At 38.4% G+C, this 23788-nt stretch overlaps 1 protein-coding gene and 3 long non-coding RNA genes across 7 annotated transcripts; 3 read left to right on the forward strand and 1 right to left on the reverse strand.

Moving 5' to 3' along the window:
• The first annotated feature begins 1192 nt into the window (after nucleotides 1-1192).
• Nucleotides 1193-2163, forward strand: LOC139189162 (uncharacterized). 2 transcript variants are annotated; one of them, XR_011572775.1, is made up of 3 exons: nucleotides 1193-1582; nucleotides 1702-1752; nucleotides 1876-2163. It is a non-coding gene; the product is annotated as an uncharacterized lncRNA (long non-coding RNA). The 2 variants fall into 2 exon arrangements; XR_011572774.1 differs by having other exon boundaries at nucleotides 1239-1582; nucleotides 1702-1906.
• A 1913-nt stretch (nucleotides 2164-4076) lies between these two features.
• On the forward strand, nucleotides 4077-23049 carry LOC108174390 (uncharacterized). Of its 3 annotated transcripts, XM_070807498.1 has the most exons (4): nucleotides 22064-22345; nucleotides 22460-22552; nucleotides 22643-22711; nucleotides 22824-22888. In XM_070807498.1, exons 1-4 carry the CDS (start codon nucleotides 22112-22114, stop codon nucleotides 22848-22850), a joined length of 423 nt encoding a protein of 140 aa, XP_070663599.1. In that variant the 5' UTR covers nucleotides 22064-22111; the 3' UTR covers nucleotides 22851-22888. The 3 variants fall into 3 exon arrangements, 2 of the variants coding, with proteins under 2 accessions (XP_070663598.1, XP_070663599.1); XR_011572773.1 differs by lacking the exons at nucleotides 22064-22345; nucleotides 22460-22552; nucleotides 22643-22711; nucleotides 22824-22888 and adding exons at nucleotides 4077-4932; nucleotides 5014-5106; nucleotides 5197-5597; XM_070807497.1 differs by lacking the exons at nucleotides 22064-22345; nucleotides 22460-22552 and adding an exon at nucleotides 4196-4932 and having other exon boundaries at nucleotides 22824-23049.
• LOC108172762 (uncharacterized) lies at nucleotides 7784-10972 on the forward strand. The gene is made up of 3 exons (XR_001789343.3): nucleotides 7784-9652; nucleotides 10570-10638; nucleotides 10744-10972. It is a non-coding gene; the product is annotated as an uncharacterized lncRNA (long non-coding RNA).
• On the reverse strand, nucleotides 12182-13143 carry LOC114819493 (uncharacterized). Its single transcript, XR_011573207.1, has 3 exons — nucleotides 12984-13143; nucleotides 12775-12851; nucleotides 12182-12567 (listed from the first exon to the last, which is right to left on the reverse strand). It is a non-coding gene; the product is annotated as an uncharacterized lncRNA (long non-coding RNA).
• Nucleotides 23050-23788: the final 739 nt, after the last annotated feature.

Below are 23788 nucleotides of genomic sequence, written 5' to 3' on the forward strand. Positions count from 1 at the left end.
TTTGCGGGAAACAAAGCAGCTCTAAATCACTCGCCTTTGAGTTCGAAATGCATACCTCGATTTCTTAGAGATAACGACGCTTTCTCAAACGTCGTCTATGAGAAGGCCATCCCGGCAATGATCAACGAAAATCGGGAAATGCAGTGAAATTGGAAGCTGAAAGGACACCGTGACCTAGTTGGTGGCCAGACGACGGCAGATATGATGAAATTGCGGCAGAGAAAATGGCTTTTAGGGTTTTAGAGAGGCAGTGAGTGAGGTGAAGAATCTGGAATTTTAGAGAGAGAGAGAGAGGAGAAGGGGGTCTCTACAGCTTGAAAATGGCCTCAGCAAAGGCGTAGCGTTGGTGAATCGCCTCGTCGAGGAAGCCACAGCGCTCCCGGCATAAGGCGACGGCCAGAAGATCGTCGAGCTTGGAGCTCGTCCAGCCCATTGGGTTGGGTATGGAGGGACTATGAGAGGGATGGGTCGGGTTGGGAGGTGGTGGTGAGGGAAGAACGAGTGCGAGTGGGGAGAGGGACGGAGGGGGGAGACCAAGTCGCTCGGGGTGGGGAAGACAAAAGGGATCTGGAGAAGGATGGATATGCAGATGTGCATAAGGATTTAGGGATTTGGGTAGTGAGAGCGGAGAGTGAGAGCGAATGTGCAGAGGTACGTGTCACAGCAAATCGCTCGGGGTGGGGAAGACAAAGGGGATCTGGAGAAGGATGGATGTACAGAGGTGCAGAGGGATATGGGGATTTGGGGAATGAGAGAGAGCGGAGAGTGAGGGTGAGAGCGGATGTGCAGAGGTGCATAAGGAGAAGGGAAGCGGATCGGGGTGGGGAAGACAAAGGGAATCTGGGGATTTTTTTTTTATTTTTTTTATTTTTATACTTTTATTTAATTAAAATTTTAATTGTTTATTTATTTATTTATTTATTTTTAAATTTCCACGTGGATGACCCGTGGCGCCCAGTCATTGTCCACATGAGCGTCACGTCATCACTTAACGGGAGATTTAACAGTTTGACTAACGGATGTATGAGACTGTCTCAAAATTTAAACTTTAGGTATGACTCTGAGACGAAAAAAACTTCATGTACTAAATGTTGAAAACCACGAAATATGAGAGTAGTAAACAATCTTTTACCCTTAAAACTTTCTTTTAAAAGACTCATTTTCTCTAAAAAGTAATAATAAAAAGGGATATCAAATGAAAGGCTCTGGTAGTCTTGAAATACGTGTATTGTAGTTTCTCTATGTATATAAAACAAGAACAATTGATAATCTGTATCTTTGGAAACCAACCATAATTCTCAGTTCCCCTCCTCTCTCAGAGTGCTCTCTCCCTCTCGTCATCACGAGTAAGGCTAGATCTAATGATCTGATTTCAACGACGCCTCTGGCTACCAGATCTGGTACTGGCAACCATTTTTGCTTGGATCTCGCTCTCTCTCCCTCTCGAGCTAAGCAGACGCACCTCCATGGAAGAAGATGGATGCTCGACGTCAAAATGATGGATGTAAGTTGACTGTAGAGATCTGATTTCCTGCTGCCTCTCCACCTCGTTTTCATCATGATGTGCCCTAAACCTAATCTGGTAGGTATTTATTTGGGTATTTTTTTTATCTCGGTTTCTTTTTCTAATTCATTTTCAGATCGTTGGAATGTATGTATATCAAGTTCTATTTATATTCTCTCTTTTTAAATCATTTTCAGATATTCGGGATTGTTTGAGAAGACCTATGAGAATCCCACTTACAAAATTTTGTGAGCAACAAACTTAAGTGTTGAAACATTGTTTGTATTTTCTATTTTTCGTCAAAGTTATTATTTTTTATTTTCTGTTTTTGTATGCTTAATGTTGACTCTTTTGGTGGTATTGTTATGAAGGTGAATCTGGAAAAATATGTTCATTCTAGAATCGTTACTCGAGTTCTTGGATGGATGGGAAGGTTGTGGAACTCTCCTAGGTTTAAATGATTAATTTTCATCCAAAGCATGTGGTATTAATCGTGGACTTCGTCAATGGGAGCTCAGCGGGCTCCCTCTTTTTACATACATAAATTGCAATTTGGACACTGATGCTAAAAGGCATATTTTATGTGAAAAAATATTTAATCTATTAATAAACAAATAAACCAAAATATAATAATGTCATATATCTACTATTCCTTTGCCCACCAATGTATAAATGGTGGTGTTTGTTACAATAGAGACTTCTGTAGAGGACATGGACCCTAATTTAGTGGCTGCATGATGGCTGTTTATGCTTGCCACCGAATTCAGTGTCCAATGTTTCCAATTGGCACCAATAAGATAGTGTTCTATAGCTATTTTCTAAAAAAAAACTAATGAAAAAGGCTTGAAAACTTTAAGTTTTAACGATAAGGATAAAATAAAGGGTAAAATGAATAGTATCAGAATTGACTTTTTAGTGTAAAAATATAATTTTTCGTTAAAGTGAACACTACCATGAGTTTTTTATTAAAACTCCTATTTTTCTAGTAGTGGGTATACTAAGACTGCTAAGTACCATTACACATTGTCAAATGACAGAACTTACAAGCCCATTGTTGCTGATAGTGATTTTTGGAGTCTAGCTACTGTATTGCCCCTAAATAGAGTGGTACTTGTGTACACCGTTGATGATGTCCAACTGATCAATTCAGCCCCAAACATTGAAATTCAAGCTTCAGCAAACTCTTTTGACATTCCTTACATGTCAGCCCCAAACATTGAAATTCAAGCTTCAACAAACTCTTTTGACATTCCTCACGTCTGATCCTTTTGGCATATTTGAGGGATTTTTGGAGCAAGCTTATGAAGGAGATCGGGAACAAGACAACCTTGTTGAGGCAGGTATACATAACATGGAAAATGAAGAGAGAGATGGCGATGGCAATTCGGAAGATTCAAATTAGTGAGACTCAGACTATGAACAAAGTGATGTCGATGACAACTTATTTGACGACAATTTAGAGAAAACTAAAGGGAAAAATACCAATGGAAAATGCAATGGAAATAGGAAAGCATCACGTAATACTGAACCCTTTCCTGATTTAGGATTTGGAGATGTTGAAACAAACTACGAAGATTCTGATGGCTTTAGAAGTGGTTCTAGTTCATCATCTGAAGGTGAACAACCAGTGAAGCGGAAACGTAGGAAGAAAATGCCCAAATTCATTCCTTTTAGAAGTGATTTGGATATGAAGAACTGGAATGATATTTGCCAATAGAAGGGGGCTCAGACAAGCAGTGACATATTATGGTTGTGTGAATGGAAGACAAATAAGATTCCCAATAAGAGAAGGTTATAAAGTTCAGGGTAAGTGTACAAAGGAGGGATGTCCATGGGTGATTTATGCAAGCAAAACAGATGGGAGCCCTGCACTTATAGTGAAGACACTCAATGACGTCCATACATGTCCGAGAGAGCAAAAGCTCAGAGTATGCACCTCAAATTGGTTATCACATAGGTATGCTGACTATTTGCTTGACAATCCTAAGTGGGAAGTGTCAAAATTTCAACAAACTGTTCATAAACAATACAATATGCATGTAACACCGGCTCAACTTTATAAAGCACGATCATTGGCAGCTGAGAAGAGTGAAGGGGCTTATGTGGAGCAATATGCAAGGTTATGGGATTATTGTGAGGAGCTCAAGCGAAGAAATCCTGGCAGTACAATTTTGGTGAAGACTGAAATGGAAGGAGGAAGGCCTAGGTTTCAGAGGTTGTATGTATGCTTTGCAGCATTGAAAAAAGGCTTTTTGGAAGGTTGTAGGCCAGTGGTGGGATTGGATGGATGCCACATTAAAGGTCCACATCCAGGCCAGTTGCTTGCTGCCATTGGTATAGATGCCAACAATGGCATGTATCCAGTAGCATATGCGATTGTTGAAATTGAAGATAGAAGAACTTGGACTTGGTTTCTCGAGCTACTCATCACTGATTTGGGTATTGAAAATGGGCATGCTTGGGTCTTTACGTCAGACAAACAAAAGGGGTTAATAAAAGCTGTGAAGGACCTTATTCCAACTGCTGAACACATACATTGTGTTCGACACTTATATAACAATTTCAAGAAAACACACGTTGGCATTGCATTGAAACAAATTCTTTGGTCAGCAGCTAGAGCAACCACCATTCCAGGATTTAAAGCAGAGATGACTAAGATGGAAGTTGAAGACGGATTGGCTATAAGTTGGTTTGATGACAAACCAGCATGTCATTGAAGCAGATCTTATTCTAGGACATCATCTAAGTGTGATATCTTGTTGAATATTCTATGTGAGTCTTTTAGTAGTGCAATATTGAGAGCAAGAGATAAACCAATATTAACTATGGTGGAAAGGATTACAACATATCTGATGGTCAGAATGGCAAGAATGAGAGAAGCAGCGGATAAGTGGAAAACTGAGGTTGGCCCTAGAATATTTAAAATGGTTGAAAAAAATAAATTAGAAAGTGGTTCATGTATTGCTTGGTTGTCAGGTGATATGGAGTATCAAGTGAAGCATATGAGTGGAGCACAATATGTGGTTGATTTAGCGAAACACACATGTACATGTAGAAGGTGGGATCTCACTGGAATTCCTTGTGCTCATGGAATTGCTGTAATCTATAGAAAGGAGGACGATCCATACAAGTATGTTCATTCTTGTTACAAGAAAGCAGCATACTTGAGAGCCTACACTCCTTATATCCATGCCATGCTTAGTCAAGAATTTTGGCCACCTACAAATCACCAACCCGTTGCATCTCCAAAGTATCATAAGCAAGCTGGTAGGCCAAAGAAGGTGAGGGCAAGAGAGCAAGATGAACCACAACCACCATCAACCTTAAAAAAATTGCCTAAATGCTTCAGCAAGGTCACTTGTGGAATGTGTGGCAAGAAAGGTCATAATCGTACAACATGCGGGAAGAGGCAACGACAAGCTTCACAGGTAAAAATAGCTTAATGGTTTCACTTATCTGCATTTTTAGTCACATATGGTTGTTATAAATTGGGGAATATCATCTCTTAGGCCTATGGAGAAGCTGGGAGAGGACAAACTTGTGGGACAAATGAAATTGGCCATAACTCACCAACTACTGAAAGTGGGCAAACACAAGCAATGGTGTGCGTACTGAAAACTTCGGTATTTTAAGGTTTTGTCTTGTATTTATTGACTGATGTATGTGTAACTCTTTTATTGATCATTTTGTAGCATGCCACTGGAGGAAATACGGGAAGTGAAACTCCACCAAATCAGGGACAAGAAAAATCTGCACCTAATGCAAGTTCTTTTGACCTATGTCTTTGTCCCTTTCTCGTCAGGTTTTTTTTTACTTTTTTATTGTTTGTAGGTTTCTAAAAGGGGTAGAGTGAAAAAAAAATGCAAGAGGTAAGTCAATGCACAAGTCAAGAAAACCACCTAAAAACCGTAGAATCTGAAGAAATCATTTGAAACTTTAGACTTTTTGTTAATATTGTCAATATCCTCTTGGACTCGATGGTACTGAGCACTGTGATCATGATACTCACTAGATCGAAGTGCATGTTTAATAATGGAATCACCAAATGGAAAAGCAAAATCATAAGTTGGGTACAAGTTGTACTCGGACACAATTCGATGATGTGGTGTAGATTGTAGGGGTAATAAATAGGATCTTGAAGAGATTTTTTTTGGATACTGCATATCCAGAGTTCTCCTCAATGAATGATTATGATTTAGGTCACAATTGACCTCGAATGCCCATTTTCTTCTCAAGAATTTGAAAACGAATTTGTGAGCTTAATCAACATCTAATTGTGGACTATCTCACCTAGATATATCTACAAGATGGTCATAATATTATTTGCTTGTTATTACAAGCTCAATTTCCCAATTGTAGGCTATTTCAGACCACTGGGAATTACTTTTAAGCACACAATTTTTCATGGCTTAGCACAAGGTTAAGCATTCTATTCATTGCTAATTTTTGGTTAGGAGAATCATCTTGATCCACAGGCATGTATCATCATGATCATTTCGGTTGACGTTTATTTTTCAACCAACAAGAAATTGTGTACACAAAGATGGTTCAATCCATGAAAATTGAGATTCAAGTTTATCTTTCTAAATAGCAACTAAAATACCTCTTTGTAATTGCAATATACAATTTAGTTTTACAAAAAACATCCAAAAGAGTTTCAAGTCATGCGGATGAACATTTTATGCAAATATATTGCATGGGCTTGATCCTTTTTACTTCATCACTAGTCATTCCCTCGCATTCAGCATGGAAACTTTATGAGCAATTCATATGATGTAATAAGTAAAGATGGAATTGAACAATAACAACTTGAAAGAAAAGAATTTGAAGACTTTACCACTCCTTGCATGCCTCACAGCACACCATGAGATTATCTGGGTTATACGGTATCTGACAAGTGCAATACCTTAAAAAATAATTAAACAAATAAACAGCACATCAAATTTCATCTATAAACACCACATATCAACTAAAACGTAAGATAAAAGAGACTCACAGAGGAATAAGAAAATTGTCGAACCCTTTCCTAGAATGCAAGACCTAAATCTCTAATAGTAATCCTCATATGTTACCATTTGGAGTTTTACGTACTCATCAAGAGTGTGGACATTACACTTTCCGAGAATGGTATCAATGCTCATAGTATCACGATGATTAAACCATATGAGCTCATCCTTTCCAAAGAAAGGAGGACGCTTTTCAAGGGCATCATCTGACCTATAGAACCACCTCACCATCACTTTCTTTTTATTGTGACTAAAACGCAGGATGGCCGCCACCCATGGCTGATCGTTCACTATTGCACCATCATGATTAATCATGACTTAATCCCCAACGGAGAAAGTCTCATTGGTAGTTGTAATGCAACAAGTGGCCATCCCTTCCAAATAACTGGCAATCATATAAAAGAGATCCAACAAGAAGTGATCAGCTTAACCCCAGTGTCCCTCCCAACTCTAATGTCAATCACATAAAAGAGATCCGTCTACTATATGACCTCAACTATAACAAAAGAGCTCAATCTTATAACAAAAGAATAAACAAAACATAAATCTTATAACAAAAGATTAAAAAAACATAGCTATTAGTGCTTTTAGTGAGGGTGAAATAATCTGGACAATAGAATTCAAACTACACCATTACATAATTGATCTACATTCTAATCACTAGCAGCAAATGAAACCTTAATTTTAATTCAAAATTGAAACCCTAATAGCTCAAAATTTCGAACTATTACATAATTGATAACTAGTTTTAAATCAAAATCACTAGCAGTAAACGAAACCCAAATCGAAATCAAGGTGAAATTTCTTACCACGTGCAGTGCAATCGTTGGAGGTGAAAGACATATAGAATTCGAGAGGAGAAAGAGACTCAGAAACGAGTCGAGAGAGAGCCGGTGTGTGGTGATTCTGAATTTGAATTATATTAGCCGTTGAATTTAAATTTGGACCGCCAAATTTTTTACTGTTGGATTTAATCATCTTAGCTGTTGAATTTAAACACTTTATAAAAGAATATGAAACGTATTGAAAAAAATTCTTTTAATTATTTCACTCGTTGAACTCCCGAGTCTCAACTCCATCCCTTAAGACTCTCTGGATTCCAAGTCTCCTACTACCAGGCACCACCACCATCTCCTCTCAAGTCTCAACTCCCACATCTCTTCTATCTCCCGACTCCAACCACCACCATCATCTCCTCTCAACTGAAGTCGATAGCTCGATCCCTCCCACCACTGAGTAAGGTACTCAGTTTTAATTTTTAGGGATTTAAGATTTAGTGTTTTCTAGATTTTGGGGTCTTGATCTAATAATTTCTAGTTGTCTGATAACGGAATCAACTGCTTAGTCTTATAATTTTGAAGCTTTGCTTTGATATTTTGATTAAATTGAAATTTGAATTATGAGAATATTAGAAACTTACATATCTATGTAATGAAGAAAAAGAAAATTAGAAACTTACATGAATTGATCAAAATAATTACACCAACAAAATATCCATTCAGTCAAAATTTTGCACCATTACAGAATTGATCTAAATTCTAATAACTAGCAGCAAACAAAACTTTAATTTTAACTCAAAATCGAAACCATAATAAAATAGGAAAGTTAGCTAAAAATTTCGCACCATTACAAAATTGATTACATTTTTTATTCAGAATAGATTACATTTTTTTTTTCCTTTTCAAAACAGGTTATTTTCACATATCCTTTGTAATCCAAACACAACACTAGCTCAATTCAATTTCAGATCAAAACGACCCTGACTGTACTATTATTATCAAAATCCACAACCATATCAATCACAAAATGGAAGCTTGAATGAGATAAAAAAATATTTAAAAACTTATCACTTTTATCTTATTGAATATGGCTTCCAGGGAGAAAAAAGGGAAAAATTGATGGCGAAATCTCTTTTCTACATGAACAACAAAAACCCAGCACAATGACACCAAATACAATCTAATCCAATTCAATCAAACCAATCTCAATTCTCATATTCGACTTTAATCTCAATTCAATCTCATAATTCCAAATACAATCTGCTTTGCTCAATTCAGTTTCAAAACAAACGACCCGGACTGTACTATTATTATCAAAATCCACAAGCATATCAATAAGAAATGGAAGCTTGAATGAGAGAAAAAAAATATGTAAAAACTGACCACCTTTATCTTATTGAATATGGCTTACAAGGAAAAAAGGGAAAAACTGATGGCGAAATCTTTTATCAACATGAACAACAAAAACCCAGCACAATGACACCAAATACAATCTAATCTCAATTCAATCAAACCAAACTCAATTCTCATATTCCAATCTAATCTCATTTTAATCTCATAATTCCAAACACAATATGCTTATAAGAATGACCCCAACACTTGCCCACCGATCACCAACACCCCAAATCTAAATATTCTCATAATTCTAATTCCAATTCAATCAAATACCAAAGCAAAGCTTCAAAATTATAAGACTAAGCAGTCGATTCCATCATCAGACAACTAGGAATTATTAGGTCAAGACCCCAAAATCCCAAAATCTAGAAAACACTAAATCTTAAATCCTTCGCCCATGAGCGGTAGGTCTTGGGTTCGAGACTTGGGAGCAGCCTCTCCATAAATGGGGGTAAGGCTAGCCGACATTCACCTCTCCCAGACCCTGCGTAAAGCGGGAGCTTATGCACTGGGTACGACCTTACTTAGTGGTGGGAGGGATCGAGCTATCGACTTCAGTTGAGAGGAGATGATGGTTGGTGGTGGTCAGAGTCAGGAGAGAGAAGAGATGTGGGGAGTTGAGACTTGAGAGGAGATGGTGGTGGTGCCTGGTAGTCGAAGACTCGGAATCCAGAGAGTATGGGGGATGGAGTTAAGACTCGGAGTCCAACGGGTAAAATAATTAAAAGAAATTATTTCAATGTGTTTCATATTCTTTTATATAGTGTTCAAATTTAAATTCAACGACTAAGATGATTAAATCCAACAGTTAAAAACAAAATTGACGGTCCAAATTTAAATTCAACGGCTAATATAATTCAAATTCAGAATCACCGGCTCTCTCTTTCTCTCTCGACTCCTTTCTGACTGTCAAGTCTCTGTCTCCTCTCGAATTCTGTCTTTCACCTCCAACGGCTGCACTGCACATGGTAAGATATTTCACCTTGATTTTAATTTGGGTTTCGTTTGCTGCTCGTGTTTCTGATTTTGATTTAAAATTAGTTATCAATTCTATAATAGTTCAAAATTTTGAGCTATTAGGGTTTCGATTTTGAATTAAAATTAAGGTTTCGTTTGCTGCTAGTGATTAGAATGTAGATCAATTCTGTAATGGTGTAGTTTGAAGTCTATTGCCCAGATTAGCTCACCCTCACTAAAAGCACTAATAGCTATGTTTTTTTAATCTTTTGTTATAAGATTTATATTTTTTTTTATTCTTTTGTTTTAAGATTGGGCTTTTTTGTTATAGTTGAGGTCATATAGTTGACGGATCTATTTTATGTGATTGACAATAGAATTGGGAGGGACACTTGGGTTAAGTTGATCACTGCTTGTTGGATCTCTTTTATATGATTGCATGTTATTTGGAGAGGATGACCACTTGTTGCATTACAACTACCAATGAGACTTTCTCCATTGGGGATTGTGTCCTGATTAATCATGATAGTGCAATAGTGAACGATCAGCCATGGATGACGGTCATCCCGTGTTTCAGTCATAATAAAAAGAAAGCGATGGTGAGATGGTTCTATAGGTCAGAGGATGCCCTTGAAAAGCATCCTCCTTTCTTTGGAAATGATGAGCTCATATGGTCTAATCATCGTGATCATGTGAGCATTGATAACATTCTCGGAAAGTGTAATGTCCACACTCTTGATGAGTACGTAAAACTCCAAACGGTAACATATGAGGATTACTATTGGAGATTTAGGTACTTGCCTTCCAGGAAAGGGTTCGACAATTTTCTTATTCCTCTATGAGTCTCTTTTATCTTACGTTTTAGTTGATATGTGGTGTTTATGGATGAAATTTGATGTGCTGTTTATTTGTTTAATTATTTTTTAAGGTATTGCACTTGTCAGATGCCGTATAACCCAGATAATCTCATGGTGTGGTGTGAGGCATGCAAGGAGTGGTAAAGTCTTCAAATTCTTTTCTTTCAAGTTGTTATTGATCAATTCCGTCTACTTATTACATCATATGAATTGCTCATAAAGTTATTTTCCTCTTTGACTTAAAGGTAACATGCTGAGTGCGAGGGAATGACTAGTTATGAAGTAGAAAGGATCAAGCCCTAGCAATATATTTGCATAAAATGTTCATCTGCATGACTTGGAACTCTTTTAGATTTTTTTTTAAAACTAAATTGTATTTGCAATTACAAAGAGGTATTTTAGTTGCTATTTACTTTTGGATGTGTAGAACTAAAGAAAGATAAACTTGAATCTCAATTTTCATGGATTGAACCATTTTTGTGTATACAATTTCTTGTTGGTTGAAAAATAAACGTCAACCGAAATGATCATGATGATGCATGTGGATCAAGATGCTTCTCCCAAGCAAAAATAAGCAATGAATAGAATGCTTAAACCTTGTGCTAAGCCATGAAAAATTGTGTGCTCAAAAGTAATCCCAGTGGCCTGAAATAGCCTACAATTGGGAAATTGAGCTTGTAATAACAAGCAAATAATATTATGACCATCTTGTAGATATATCTAGGTTAGATAGTCCACAATTAGATGTTGATTAAGCTCACAAGTACATTTTCAAATTCTCAAGAAGAAAATGGGGATCTGAGGTCCAGACCTAAATCATAATCATTCATTGAGAAGAACTCTGGATATGCAAGATCCAAAAAAATCTCTTCGAAATCTTGTTTATTACCCCTACAATCTACACGACATCATTGAATTGGGTCCGAGTACAACTTGTACCCAACTTATGATTTTGTTTTTCCATTTGTTGATTCCATTATTAAACATGCACTTCGATCTAGTGAGTATCATGATCGCAATGCTCATATTTGTGCTATTTTGATTACCTTATCTCGCTATCACTTGATTCATTAGTTCTAAAGGAAGTTCTAATCACTACGAAAACAGCTTAATAACAGTTGATTATCCCTAAAACAAAGAGGGCAAACATAGAAATAGTGTTTGTACTCAAAATCCCAATTGTGTAACACATGGTTGTAATCTACCCTGATCTCAAAATTTAAAATTCGACACAAAAATGAAATTTGGAATGATTAGCAGGGAAATAAGAGAGAAGCGTGAGCGAATATACCCATGAGGCCTTCGGATCCGAGTTCGGAGCTTGAAGGGCAGAGGTTGCAAACCCAGAGCATGGAAGAAGCGGGAAGGATTTTCCTCTGTGCTGCCTCGTGTCTTCTACTATTTATCCAAGCATTGACTGTTCAAATATTGGGTAGTGGGTAATCTTAAAACTGATATAATCATATAGAAATAACTTTGTTCAATCTTTCAGGATCTTAACAACATGTCTTTCAACAATATTTGTGATGTTGATTTTGAATCATGTCTCTATTTTAGATTGAGAGAGAGAGCATGATTTAAGCGGGAACTATCTCAGATTCTCAGGCAATTTTCCTATCTAGCAAATGGTTAAGACAGAAAAATGAACCTTCGATATAGAAAACATCGTAAGCTTACAAAAGCCACCAAATCAAAGTTATGCTTTTTTATGTGCTTGTTTGCAACATGGCATATTTATTGCTTTCCAGGGTATAAATGGCTATCATGCAAAATGAAAAAGAAGTTAAAGACTTCCAACAATGGAGAGCATACCACCATCATATGTGATCCAGGGCAACACCATAAAAGCATGCTAGAATTAGAGAGATGAGACTGGTGGCTAGTGGCATATTTTAATTAGCAAAACCTCCAAGATAAGTCGACCTCTCTGATCATATGGGAATTTGCAAAGAAATGGATTTCCCGTAGATATCTTTTGCATCATCATAGTCATTATAAAAAAGGTAAACATGATGACATGTTTCAGGACAGCATACATAACACATGCATAAACACCCCAATTGCAAACTCTACAATGAAAGGGACCAAAATAAAATAAAAACTTCCGTTAAACTAAAACAATTACAAAATCCAAAATTCAATTCTTTTTTTTTTTTTGCAAACTCTTCAATGAAATGGACCAAAATAAAATAAAAACTTTAGTTAAACTAAAACAATTACAAAATGCAAAATTCAATTCTTTCTTTTTTCTTGTGTCAAAATTAAATTATTGTAACCTTCATAAATGCATCAATTTATGGATCCGGCCTTATATTCCTTTCCCTCTCTAACCGTACCAAATCATTCATGTATGCTACAGCATAAAACAATTGACAAAAACAGGGGAAGGATATCAACAGTGCTCGATTGAGTACATGAAATAATTGCTGGAATTAAGAATATATACGCATTGAAAGTAACGAAATTGCAATTAACAAGAACACACCTACATAGGCTTCACTTGCATCTTGACATCTAGCTGTAAAATCCAATGTTTCTCTTACGGTCAGCTCTGGAAAATGATTATCTGTTCGGTGGATTTATGCCCCAAAATTCAAACACCAGAGTTTCCTAAAAGCAAAAAAGACTGAAATCAGACAATCACACGTAGCATCCGAGCACACATACAAAACCCTCCAAAATTACAACATAAAAGCAATTGTAGGCTCATTGGAAAAGTGTATATATATATATATATATATATATATATATATTTTTTTTTTTTTGTGGAAATGCTAATAGATTCATTTTCCAATCCTCAAATCTATTTCCCCACAAAACCAAAAAAAAAAAAAAATGTTAGTTTGCACCCCTCCGAAGCAAAGGGAATGAAAGAAAGGAAGAGCAAAATAAAAGACAAGGGGGAGTCTAAACTTGGACACCAAGCATAATAAGTACAACTACTGCTAAAACCATTTGTCAGATGATATGAAATATGAATCATGAACATACACGCAATAAAGTTTCCCTTATGGAATCCTCAAATAATCTGGTACAGACTGGATCACCTAGAGATTAAGAAATAATAGTCCTACTAGTATAGAAGCATGCAAAAGAAGCTCTAGGAATTAGAAAAACATCGTCCTCCATACCTGATGAAATATCTCAGGCTGCGAGGTGTAACCATTTGCAGTTCATTTATCTGCATCCCACACCATGCAGCTTCACTAATGACCAACGAATTCATACTGCAGTGCATAGAGAAAAATGCAACTGCACATAAACTCTTAACTACATTGAAAGTCATGATACCAAAGCAATGATGAAACTTCTTCACATGATATCATTTTGAACCATACCAAAGCATGTCAATTCTATGTGATTTTGTTAAGAGTAAATGTTCATTTTCTATGTTGTATATATCCATGTACCAACTTCAGATCTACTAACTTTGAGAGAAAGAGAAACAATTACAACATTTTTCTATGCATGACGATAATAAATATGACTCATAAATAATTTTGACCTTAAACAAAAGAAAATGCTTAGGAAAATTAAATTTAACAGAGGTCCATACCTGTAGCAGGGAAAAGAATGGATGTATCCCTTCTTTTTTTCTTTTTTGGTCTGAATGTATCCCTTCCCTTTAAAGGTTGCACTGCCCAAGAAGTAAACTCGTCATAAATTAATCAAAAAAATGAAAGTAAATTATGCATCACGATGTAGTCAATTTGGATTTTAGAGGATTTTAATGGATTTTTTTAAGTGACAAATTTAAAAAGATTTTAATAGATTTACAATTCTATGTAGATTTTGGCAGATTTATATGGATTTCTATTATAGATATTTATGGATTTGAATGGATTTCTTAGGATTTTAGTTGACTCCTACAACATAAAATAAATATTTTTTTTAGTACACAATCTGAAAAGAACATAAATTGAAAGGAACATAAACATATATCTATTGATATAGAAATACAAACCAATCAAATATGTAAATAGAATGGGGTATTGAGAATATTGATCCAAGAGTTTGAATAATTGTTAAGGATAGCATCTGCTTTAGAACATCATAGCCATTCAAGAATGATGATTTCAAGTTCAAGAACAGGATATCCAATCATGAATAATAATAATATATGTGAAAGAATACCAAATGAAAATCGAAATTGAGTAGGACATATTTGGGCAGCAAAATCCTGGGATAAAAAACATTTTAACCATGACCAAAAAAAAAAAACATTTGAAGCCAAAAACATGGACACTAATTTGCAGAAAAAAGGCTTAAATCAAATGGGAAAAGCCAAACTTAGAAAAATCAAAAGTGCAGATGAGAGAATCTCAATTCAGAAAAGCACGAGTATAAAGCAAAACAATATACAACTATAATCCAACAACAACAACAACAACAACAACAACAAAGCCTTTTCCCACTAAGTGGGGTCGGCTATATGAATCCTAGAACGCCATTGCGCTCGGTTTTGTGTCATGTCCTCCGTTAGATCCAAGTACTCTAAGTCTTTTCTTAGAGTCTCTTCCAAAGTTTTCCTAGGTCTTCCTCTACCCCTTCGGCCCTGAACCTCTGTCCCGTAGTCACATCTTCGAACCGGAGCGTCATTCGGCCTTCTTTGCACATGTCCAAATCACCGGAGCCGATTTTCTCTCATCTTTCCTACAATTTCGGCTACTCCTACTTTACCTCGGATATCCTCATTCCCAATCTTATCCTTTCTCGTGTGCCCACACATCCCACGAAGCATCCTCATCTCCGCTACACCCATTTTGTGTACGTGTTGATGCTTCACCGCCCAACATTCTGTGCCATACAACATCGCTGGCCTTATTGCCGTCCTATAAAATTTTCCCTTGAGCTTCAGTGGCCTACGACGGTCACACGACACGCCGGATGCATTCTTACACTTCATCCATCCAGCTCGTATTCTATGGTTGAGATCTCCATCTAATTCTCCGTTCTCTTGCAAGATAGATCCTAGGTAGCGAAAACGGTCGCTTTTTGTGATCTTCGCTAGATTGCTCCGGTCATTAGTGTGGATAAGTATATAAATGGATAGAGATAGGAAAGCAAACACAAGATGTACGTGGTTCACCCATATTGGCTACGTCCACGGAATAGAAGAGTTCTCATTAATTGTGAAGGGTTTACACAAGTACATAGGTTCAAGCTCTCCTTTAGTGAGTACAAGTGAATGATTTAGTACAAATGACATTAGGAAATATTGTGGGAGAATGATCTCGTAATCACGAAACTTTTAAGTATCGGAGTGTGGTGTCGTCTTGACTTGCCTTATCTGTCTCATAGGTAGATGTGGCATCTTCTCTGGAAGTACTCTTCCTCCATCCAGGGGTGGTATCTTTAACTGGTGGAGATGCACAAGGTAATGTATCAATTTCACTTGAAGCTTACTTGTAGTTTCAGGCTTGGTCAAGCGCGATACAAACCATGTAGTAGGAGTCCCCCAAGTCGCCGAGCTAGGGGGTCTGCTGAAAGAGGTGACAGACAAGGTAAGCAATCAGAGCTCCGACTGATTGTTCACCTTCTCCCCATCTTGCAGCAGCATGAAGGATAAAGAGAAGAAAAATGAGAAGAGATGATATGAGATACTTTTGCTTTTGAAGAAGTAACTTTCCACAAGCTTATTCTTGAACTGAGCTGGAGGGTTTTCTGGTTTCCTCCAGAGTATAAGGCCGACTGAAGAATTTGAGGGTCAAAACAAGTCCATCAAATCTAGAGTACGTTCCACCCTGCTGATATGGGATACTTTTGCTTTTGACAGAGTAATGGATGTATCGGCACGTGTGCTGTTACGCTTGTCTCCACATGCTTCCTTGTATCCTTCGCACTTGCCCTATCTGTTCCTCAAGCAGATGCGGAATCTTCCCTGGAAACATAAGATGTTGAAGATGAGTACTCGAGAGCAATGCCAGGTAAGTAATCAGGTAAGGGGTTCCAGGCAGTCAGTTCCTGGCTGGAAGCTTGATTCCAAGTGCTGACTGATTGCTCTCTTTCTCCTTGTCTTGCAGGTAAAAACAAGGCCAAAGGAAAAGACAGGGAAAAAGCATGATATGGGATACTCTTGCTTTTAACCCTGATGATATGAGATATTCTTGCTCTAGTATAGCTTGTTTACAGAGGTATTATCGGGGGGAAAGAAAGCTGAATATTTCGAAAGGCTTCGTTGGGAGTGCCCTCTCAGATATGATGAAGGGTTGAGCATTTTTGCAGGTCTGCCTGTCCGTTGGGGATGGAGGTCGACATATATAGGAGTCTCCCTAACAAGTAGTAATGCTATTCCTTTACCCTGCTTGGTCATAGCACGGTAGTGGGAGCTGCCAGTTTCACATGTTTTAACTCTGTCAGAGCACTTTGAAAAAGTGGTCTGTGGTATTTGGCTCTCGAGATTCGGAGAACGATGCCTCTTCGATTTTTGAGAAAGCAATCATGCTGGGGGTCTGGCTCTCGAGATTCGGAGAGCAGTGTCTCTTCAATTTTTGAGGAAGTAATCATGTTGGGAGTCTGGCTCTCGAGATTCGGAGGGCGGTGCCTCTTCGATTTTGGAGCAAGCAATTTTGTTGGGAGTGTTGTCTCGAATGTGAGTAAAGGTTGGGCATGTTTGCTAGTCTACCTTGCCACGAAGCACAAAGGTTGACACACAGGGACTTTCCAATTATCCAGCAATGGTACTGTTCCTTTACCCTCTCTTCGATTTTGAGAAAGTAGTCATGTTGGGAGTCTGGCTCTCGAGATTCGGAGGACGGTGCCTCTTCGATTTTGGAGCAAGCAATCTTGTTGGGAGTGTTTTCTCGAATGTGAGTAAAGGTTGGGCATGTTTGCTAGTCTACCTTGCCACGAAGCACAGAGGTTGACACACAGGGACTTTCCAATTATCCAGCAGTGGTACTGTTCCTTTACCCTTGTGGGTAATAATATGGTAGCTAGACCTTCAAAATTTATGTGTCTAAACTTTGTTAGTGCTGTTTCTTTGCTATTCTTTTACCTTTCTTGGTCAGAGCGATGTAGTGGGAGCTGCAAGCTTCACGTGCTCAACTTTGGCAAAGTTATCTGTGGTACCCATGAGCTATTGTTGCGTGTGGGAAGTGGGTGATTGAACAGTAAGATTCATGTGCTTTCTACTTCACCAGAAGTCTTCGACAGAATGCCCATAATTTCTGCAAAGCTGAGTGTGCGTGTGACAGGTGCTGACAAGGCTAGAAAAGTAGGTGTCTCTTCGATTTCTGAGATCGGCCCTCGTGGTCTCTGAGCAGCCCAGCTTTTGAGAAAGCGAGCGCCTCTTCGATTGATTCGGAGAACGATGCCTCATCGATTTTTGAGAAAGCAATCATGATGGGGGTCTGGCTCTCGAAGATTCGGGGAGCAGTGTCTCTTCGATTTTTGAGAAAGTAATCATGTTGGGAGTCTGGCTCTCGAGATTCGGAGGGCGGTGCCTCTTCGATTTTGGAGCAAGCAATCTTGTTGGGAGTGTTTTCTCGAATGTGAGTAAAGGTTGGGCATGTTTGCTAGTCTACCTTGCCACGAAGCACAGAGGTTGACACACAGGGACTTTCCAATTATCCAGCAATGGTATTGTTCCTTTACCCTCTTCGATTTTTAAAAAAGTAGTCATGTTGGGAGTCTGGCTCTCGAGATTCGGAGGACGGTGCCTTTTCGATTTTGGAGCAAGCAATCTTATTGGGAGTGTTTTCTCGAATGTGAGTAAAGGTTGGACATGTTTGCTAGTCTACCTTGCCACGAAGCACAGAGGTTGGCACACAGAGACTTTCCAATTATCCAGCAGTGGTACTGTTCCTTTACCCTTGTGGGTAATAATATGGTAGCTAGACCTTCAAAATTTATGGGTCTAAACTTTGTTAGTGCTGTTTCTTTGCTATTCTTTTACCCTTCTTGGTCATAGCGATGTAGTGGGAGCTGCAAGCTTCACGTGCTCAACTTTGGCAGAGAACTTTGGCAAAGTTTTCTGTGGTACCCATGAGCTATTGTTGCGTGTGGAAAGTGGGTGATTGAACAGTAAGATTCATGTGTTTTCTACTTCCCCAGAAGTCTTCGACATAATGCCCATAATTTCCGCAAAGCTGAGTGTGCGTGTGACAGGTGCTGACAAGGCTGGAAAAGTAGGTGCCTCTTCGATTTCTGAGATCGGCCCTCGTGGTCTCTGGGGAGCCCAGCTTTTGAGAAAGAGAGCGCCTCTTCGATTTCTGAGATCAGCCTTCGTGGTCTTTGAGCAGCCCAACTTTTGAGAAAGCAAACGCCTCTTCGATTTCTGAGATCAACCCTCGTGATCTCTAAGCAGCCCAGCTTTTGAGAAAGCAAACGCCTCTTCGATTTCTGAAGCTCCGTCGAGTGCAGATTTTTATAGGGGCTGGCATTAAGTTCCAAAGCACACTTGAATCTCCACCAGTAGAAGCTTCATTCTTGCACTTCTAAGATCTTGATTTGTCCGACCTCTTCTCTCTTCAACACCTTTGAAAATGTCTGGCCCCTCCGACCGTCGTTTTGACTTGAACCTTGTTGAAGAGGCAGCCCCGCCTTCTCCAGACAACATATGGCGCCCATCCTTCGTCTCCCCTACTGGTCCTCTTACCGTTGGGGATTCCGTGATGAAGAATGATATGACCGTTGCGGTGGTGGCCAGGAACCTTCTCACTCCCAAAGATAACAGACTACTTTCCAAACGGTCTGATGAGTTAGCTGTTAAGGATTCGCTGGCTCTCAGTGTTCAGTGTGCAGGTTCTGTGTCTAATATGGCCCAACGCCTATTTGCTCGAACCCGCCAAGTTGAATCATTGGCGGCTGAAGTGATGAGTCTCAAACAGGAGATTAGAGGGCTCAAGCATGAGAATAAACAGTTGCACCGGCTCGCACATGACTATGCTACAAACATGAAGAGGAAGCTTGACCAGATGAAGGAAACTGATGGTCAGGTTTTACTTGATCATCAAAGATTTGTGGGTTTGTTCCAAAGGCATTTATTGCCTTCGTCTTCTGGGGCTGTACCGCGTAATGAAGCTCCAAATGATCAACCTTTGATGCCTCCTCCTTCTAGGGTTCTGTCCAGTACTGAGGCTCCAAATGATCCCCCTCCGGTGCCTTCTCTTTCTGGGGCTCTACCGACTGCTGAGACTTCTCCTAAGCAACCTTTGTGAAGGCTCCCTCTTGTGTGTTTATTTTGACTCATGTATATGCACATATTTGTAGCTTATCGGGGATATCAATAAATAAGCTTTCCTTCATTTCAACGTATTGTGTTAAATACACCAAAGCCTTCTTCGCTAAGTTCTTTGAATTTTCTTTTGTTGAAGCTTGTATGTTGAAGCTTTCTGAGTGGAGCATGAAGGTTGGGGTAGTGTTCCCTTAATTTTCCGAGTGAGGAAAACTTCTCGGTTGGAGACTTGGAAAATCCAAGTCACTGAGTGGGATCGGCTATATGAATCTTAGAACGCCATTGTGCTCAATCCTGTGTCATGTCCTTCGTTAGATCCAAGTACTCTAAGTCTTTTCTTAGAGTCTCTTCCAAAGTTTTCCTAGGTCTTCCTCTACCCCTTCGGCCCTGAACCTCTGTCCCATAGTCGCATCTTCTAATCGGAGCGTCAGTAGGCCTTCTTTGCACATGTCCAAACCACCGTAACCGATTTTCTCTCATCTTTCCTTCAATTTCGGCTACTCCTACTTTACCCCGGATATCCTCATTCCTAATCTTATCCTTTCTCGTGTGCCCACACATCCAACGAAGCATCCTCATCTCCGCTACACCCATTTTGTGTACGTGTTGATGTTTCACCGCCCAACATTCTGTGCCATACAGCATCGCCGGCCTTATTGCCGTCCTATAAAATTTTCCCTTGAGCTTCAGTGGCATACGGCGGTCACATAACACGCCGGATGCACTCTTCCATTTCATCCATCCAGCTTGTATTCTATGGTTGAGATCTCCATCTAATTCTCCGTTCTTTTGCAAGATAGATCCTAGGTAACGAAAACGGTCGCTCTTTGGTATTTCTTGATCTCCGATCCTCACCCCTAACTCGTTTTGGCCTCCATTTGCACTGAACTTGCACTCCATATATTCTGTCTTTGATCGGCTTAGGCGAAGACCTTTAGATTCCAACACTTCTCTCCAAAGGTTAAGCTTTGCATTTACCCCTTCCTGAGTTTCATCTATCAACACTATATCGTCTGCGAAAAGCATACACCAAGGAATATCATCTTGAATATGTCCTGTTAACTCATCCATTACCAACGCAAAAAGGTAAGGACTTAAGGATGAGCCTTGATGTAATCCTACAGTTATGGGAAAGCTTTCGGTTTGTCCTTCATGAGTTCTTACGGCAGTCTTTGCTCCTTCATACATATCCTTTATAGCTTGGATATGTGCTACTCGTACTCCTTTCTTCTCTAAAATCCTCCAAAGAATGTCTCTTGGGACCCTATCATACGCTTTTTCCAAATCTATAAAGACCATGTGTAAATCCTTTTTCCCATCTCTATATCTTTCCATCAATCTTCGTAAGAGATAGATTGCCTCCATGGTTGAGCGCCCTGGCATGAACCCGAATTGGTTGTCCGAAACCCGTGTCTCTTGCCTCAATCTATGCTCAATGACTCTCTCCCAGAGCTTCATTGTATGACTCATTAGCAATTCTCATCTTCCCAAAGGAATAAACCAAGAGCATGAATTCAGAAAAATATATAAACAAGGCGAAAACGGGGAGTCTTCTGGGAAATGCTCTAAACTCATGGTAAGACTGTTCACCTTCTATGGTTTGGTGTGAAAAGAAATTTGAGGGGGGGGGTTGGATTGTTAATAGCATTTGGTATTTATATCACCCACTCTCAAATCCCTTAAAATCCTTCATTCACAAAAATCCTAGCAAATCTTTAACATTTCCACTACACCTAGATTTGTATGGACTTTTTAAACTTTTAATTGACTACCCATGAATTTGGATGTATTCTTTAAATCCTCCTATATCCTAATTTGACTACACCATGATTTTAAAATATTTTAAAATCCACATTCAAACTTCTAATTAACTACTCTGATTTTAAAGTCCGTTAAAATACTATCAAATTCTAGTTTGACTACACCTCTTACTTTTCCGGCAACTTCTTGCAGTGAAGAAGGGGCGAAAAGAAATTCCTGGAAATTAGCTTACCTTACTTCTCCCTTACTCTTTCTCCCTGAACCCATACCAAACAGAAATCGCCGAAAATCCTCTCCCCTACCCTCTGTCACTTGGCGAATTACAGAAATGCAGCTGTTGGATGTGGAATCAAGCAGGGAAAATGGTAATTTCACTACCCCACTCTCACTCCAGAGTCAAAGATCCGCACCAAATCTCTCTCACTCTCTCTGTCTCTCTCTGCAAGCGACATTGCTGTCCCCCTCTGTCGGCTCTAGAATTCCCTACCCATCAATCCAAATTCGTCCCAAAATTAAGATGACAAAAGTGCCCTGCAGCCCTTCAATCTCATCCGCGTGATCCTAACCCTAGATAGATATTTCCGTCATTTAAGCACCCTAAGGCATACAAGTATGTTCATTCTTGTTACAAGAAAGCAGCATACTTGAGAGCCTACACTCCTTATATCCAATCCATGCCTAGTCAAGAATTTTGGTCACCTACAAATCACCAACCCGTTGCACCTCCAAAGTATCATAAGCAAGCTGGTAGGCCAAAGAAGCTGAGGGCAAGAGAGAAAGATGAGCCACAACCACCATCAACCTTAAACAAATTGCCTAAATGCTTCAGTAAGGTCACTTGTGGAATGTGTGGCAAGAAATGTCATAATTGTACAACATTCGGGAAGAAGCAACGACAAGCTTCACAGGTAAAAGTAGCTTAATGCTTTCACTTATCTGCATTTTTTTTTTTTTTGAAAACTCACTTATCTGCATTTTTAGTCACATATGGTTGTTATAAATTGGGGAATATCATCTCATAGGCCTATGTAGAAGCTGGGAGAGGACAAACTTGTGGGACAAATGAAATTGGCCATAACTCACCAACTACTAAAAGTGGGCAAACACAAGCAATGGTGTGCTCACTGAAAACTTTCGTATTTTAAATTTTAGTCTTGTATTTATAGACGGATGTATGTGTAACTTTTTTATTGATCATTTTGTAGCATGCCACTGGAGGAAATATGGGAAGTGAAACTCCACCAAATCAGGGACAAGAACAATCTGCATCTAATGCAAGTTCTTTTGACCTATGTCTTTGTCCCTTTCTCGTGTGTGCTTTTATAACCCAATGCCATCTGTTAATTTTTCAGGTTTTTTATTATTTATTATTTTTATTATTTGTAGGTTTCTAAAAGGCGTAGTGTGAAATGAAATGCAAAAGGCAAGTCAGTGCACAATTCAAGAAAGCCACCTGAAAACTGTAGAATCTGAAGGAAATCATTTGGAAATTTAGACTTTTTGTTAATGTCAATTTTTTTTTTTTTTTGATGAAGACAATGTTGTGAACTTTAAGCCCTGTTTTTTATTTTGAACATAATTAAGCAATGAAATAATATTTTTGATATGGTAGCAATCAAATGATCAGGCATTGCATTCTGTTATGGTTGCTCAAAATATGTTTAAGATACAATAGTGGGTGTGTTCAGTTTAGCATGTCACAAAATCAAATTTTATATGGGCTCTGTAATATAAGAAACGGGTTGAGATTGGTGCCATAAATGGAGTTGTAGATGCATATGCGCTACTCGAACACAACTATCCACATGAATACTCTCTAACAAAAATTTTAAGAGTTTTACTAAAGAAAAGTAAAAACTTGTTAAAAGATCTTAAAATGACATAAATAACCCCGAACAAAGCCATGTGTGAGGCACATGACTTATTTTGGATGGAAAACTTAACGGAGTAAGAGTGAGATGACAAATTGATGATTTCGACAAGTTGGTATGATAAATTGCTTAAAATTTTAGTTTATATGACACATTGAAAAAGATGTACAAGTTCATATTATATTTCAAAAAAATTCCTTGGAAAAATTATGGTCCCTACGTCCAACCAAATAATAAGGTTTTTGATGAGATAATGCATGCCAACTTGAGCATTATAATGTTCATGATTTTGTTTGAGTCTATACATATATTTACTCCGTAAACGTAGATTAGGTCGGTTGGTAAGCCATTGTATCTGTCACGTTTTTATATTTAAGTTTAAATTATTCTCTCGTAACTCGTAAGTTATAGCTTCTAATACCGTCTTAACAAAACTAAATATACTTATTTTTAGTGGGATATATTTTGCTTAAGTATGCA

This window comes from Malus domestica, chromosome 11, assembly GCF_042453785.1.
Source record: "Malus domestica chromosome 11, GDT2T_hap1".
NCBI classification, from domain to species: Eukaryota; Viridiplantae; Streptophyta; class Magnoliopsida; order Rosales; family Rosaceae; genus Malus; species Malus domestica.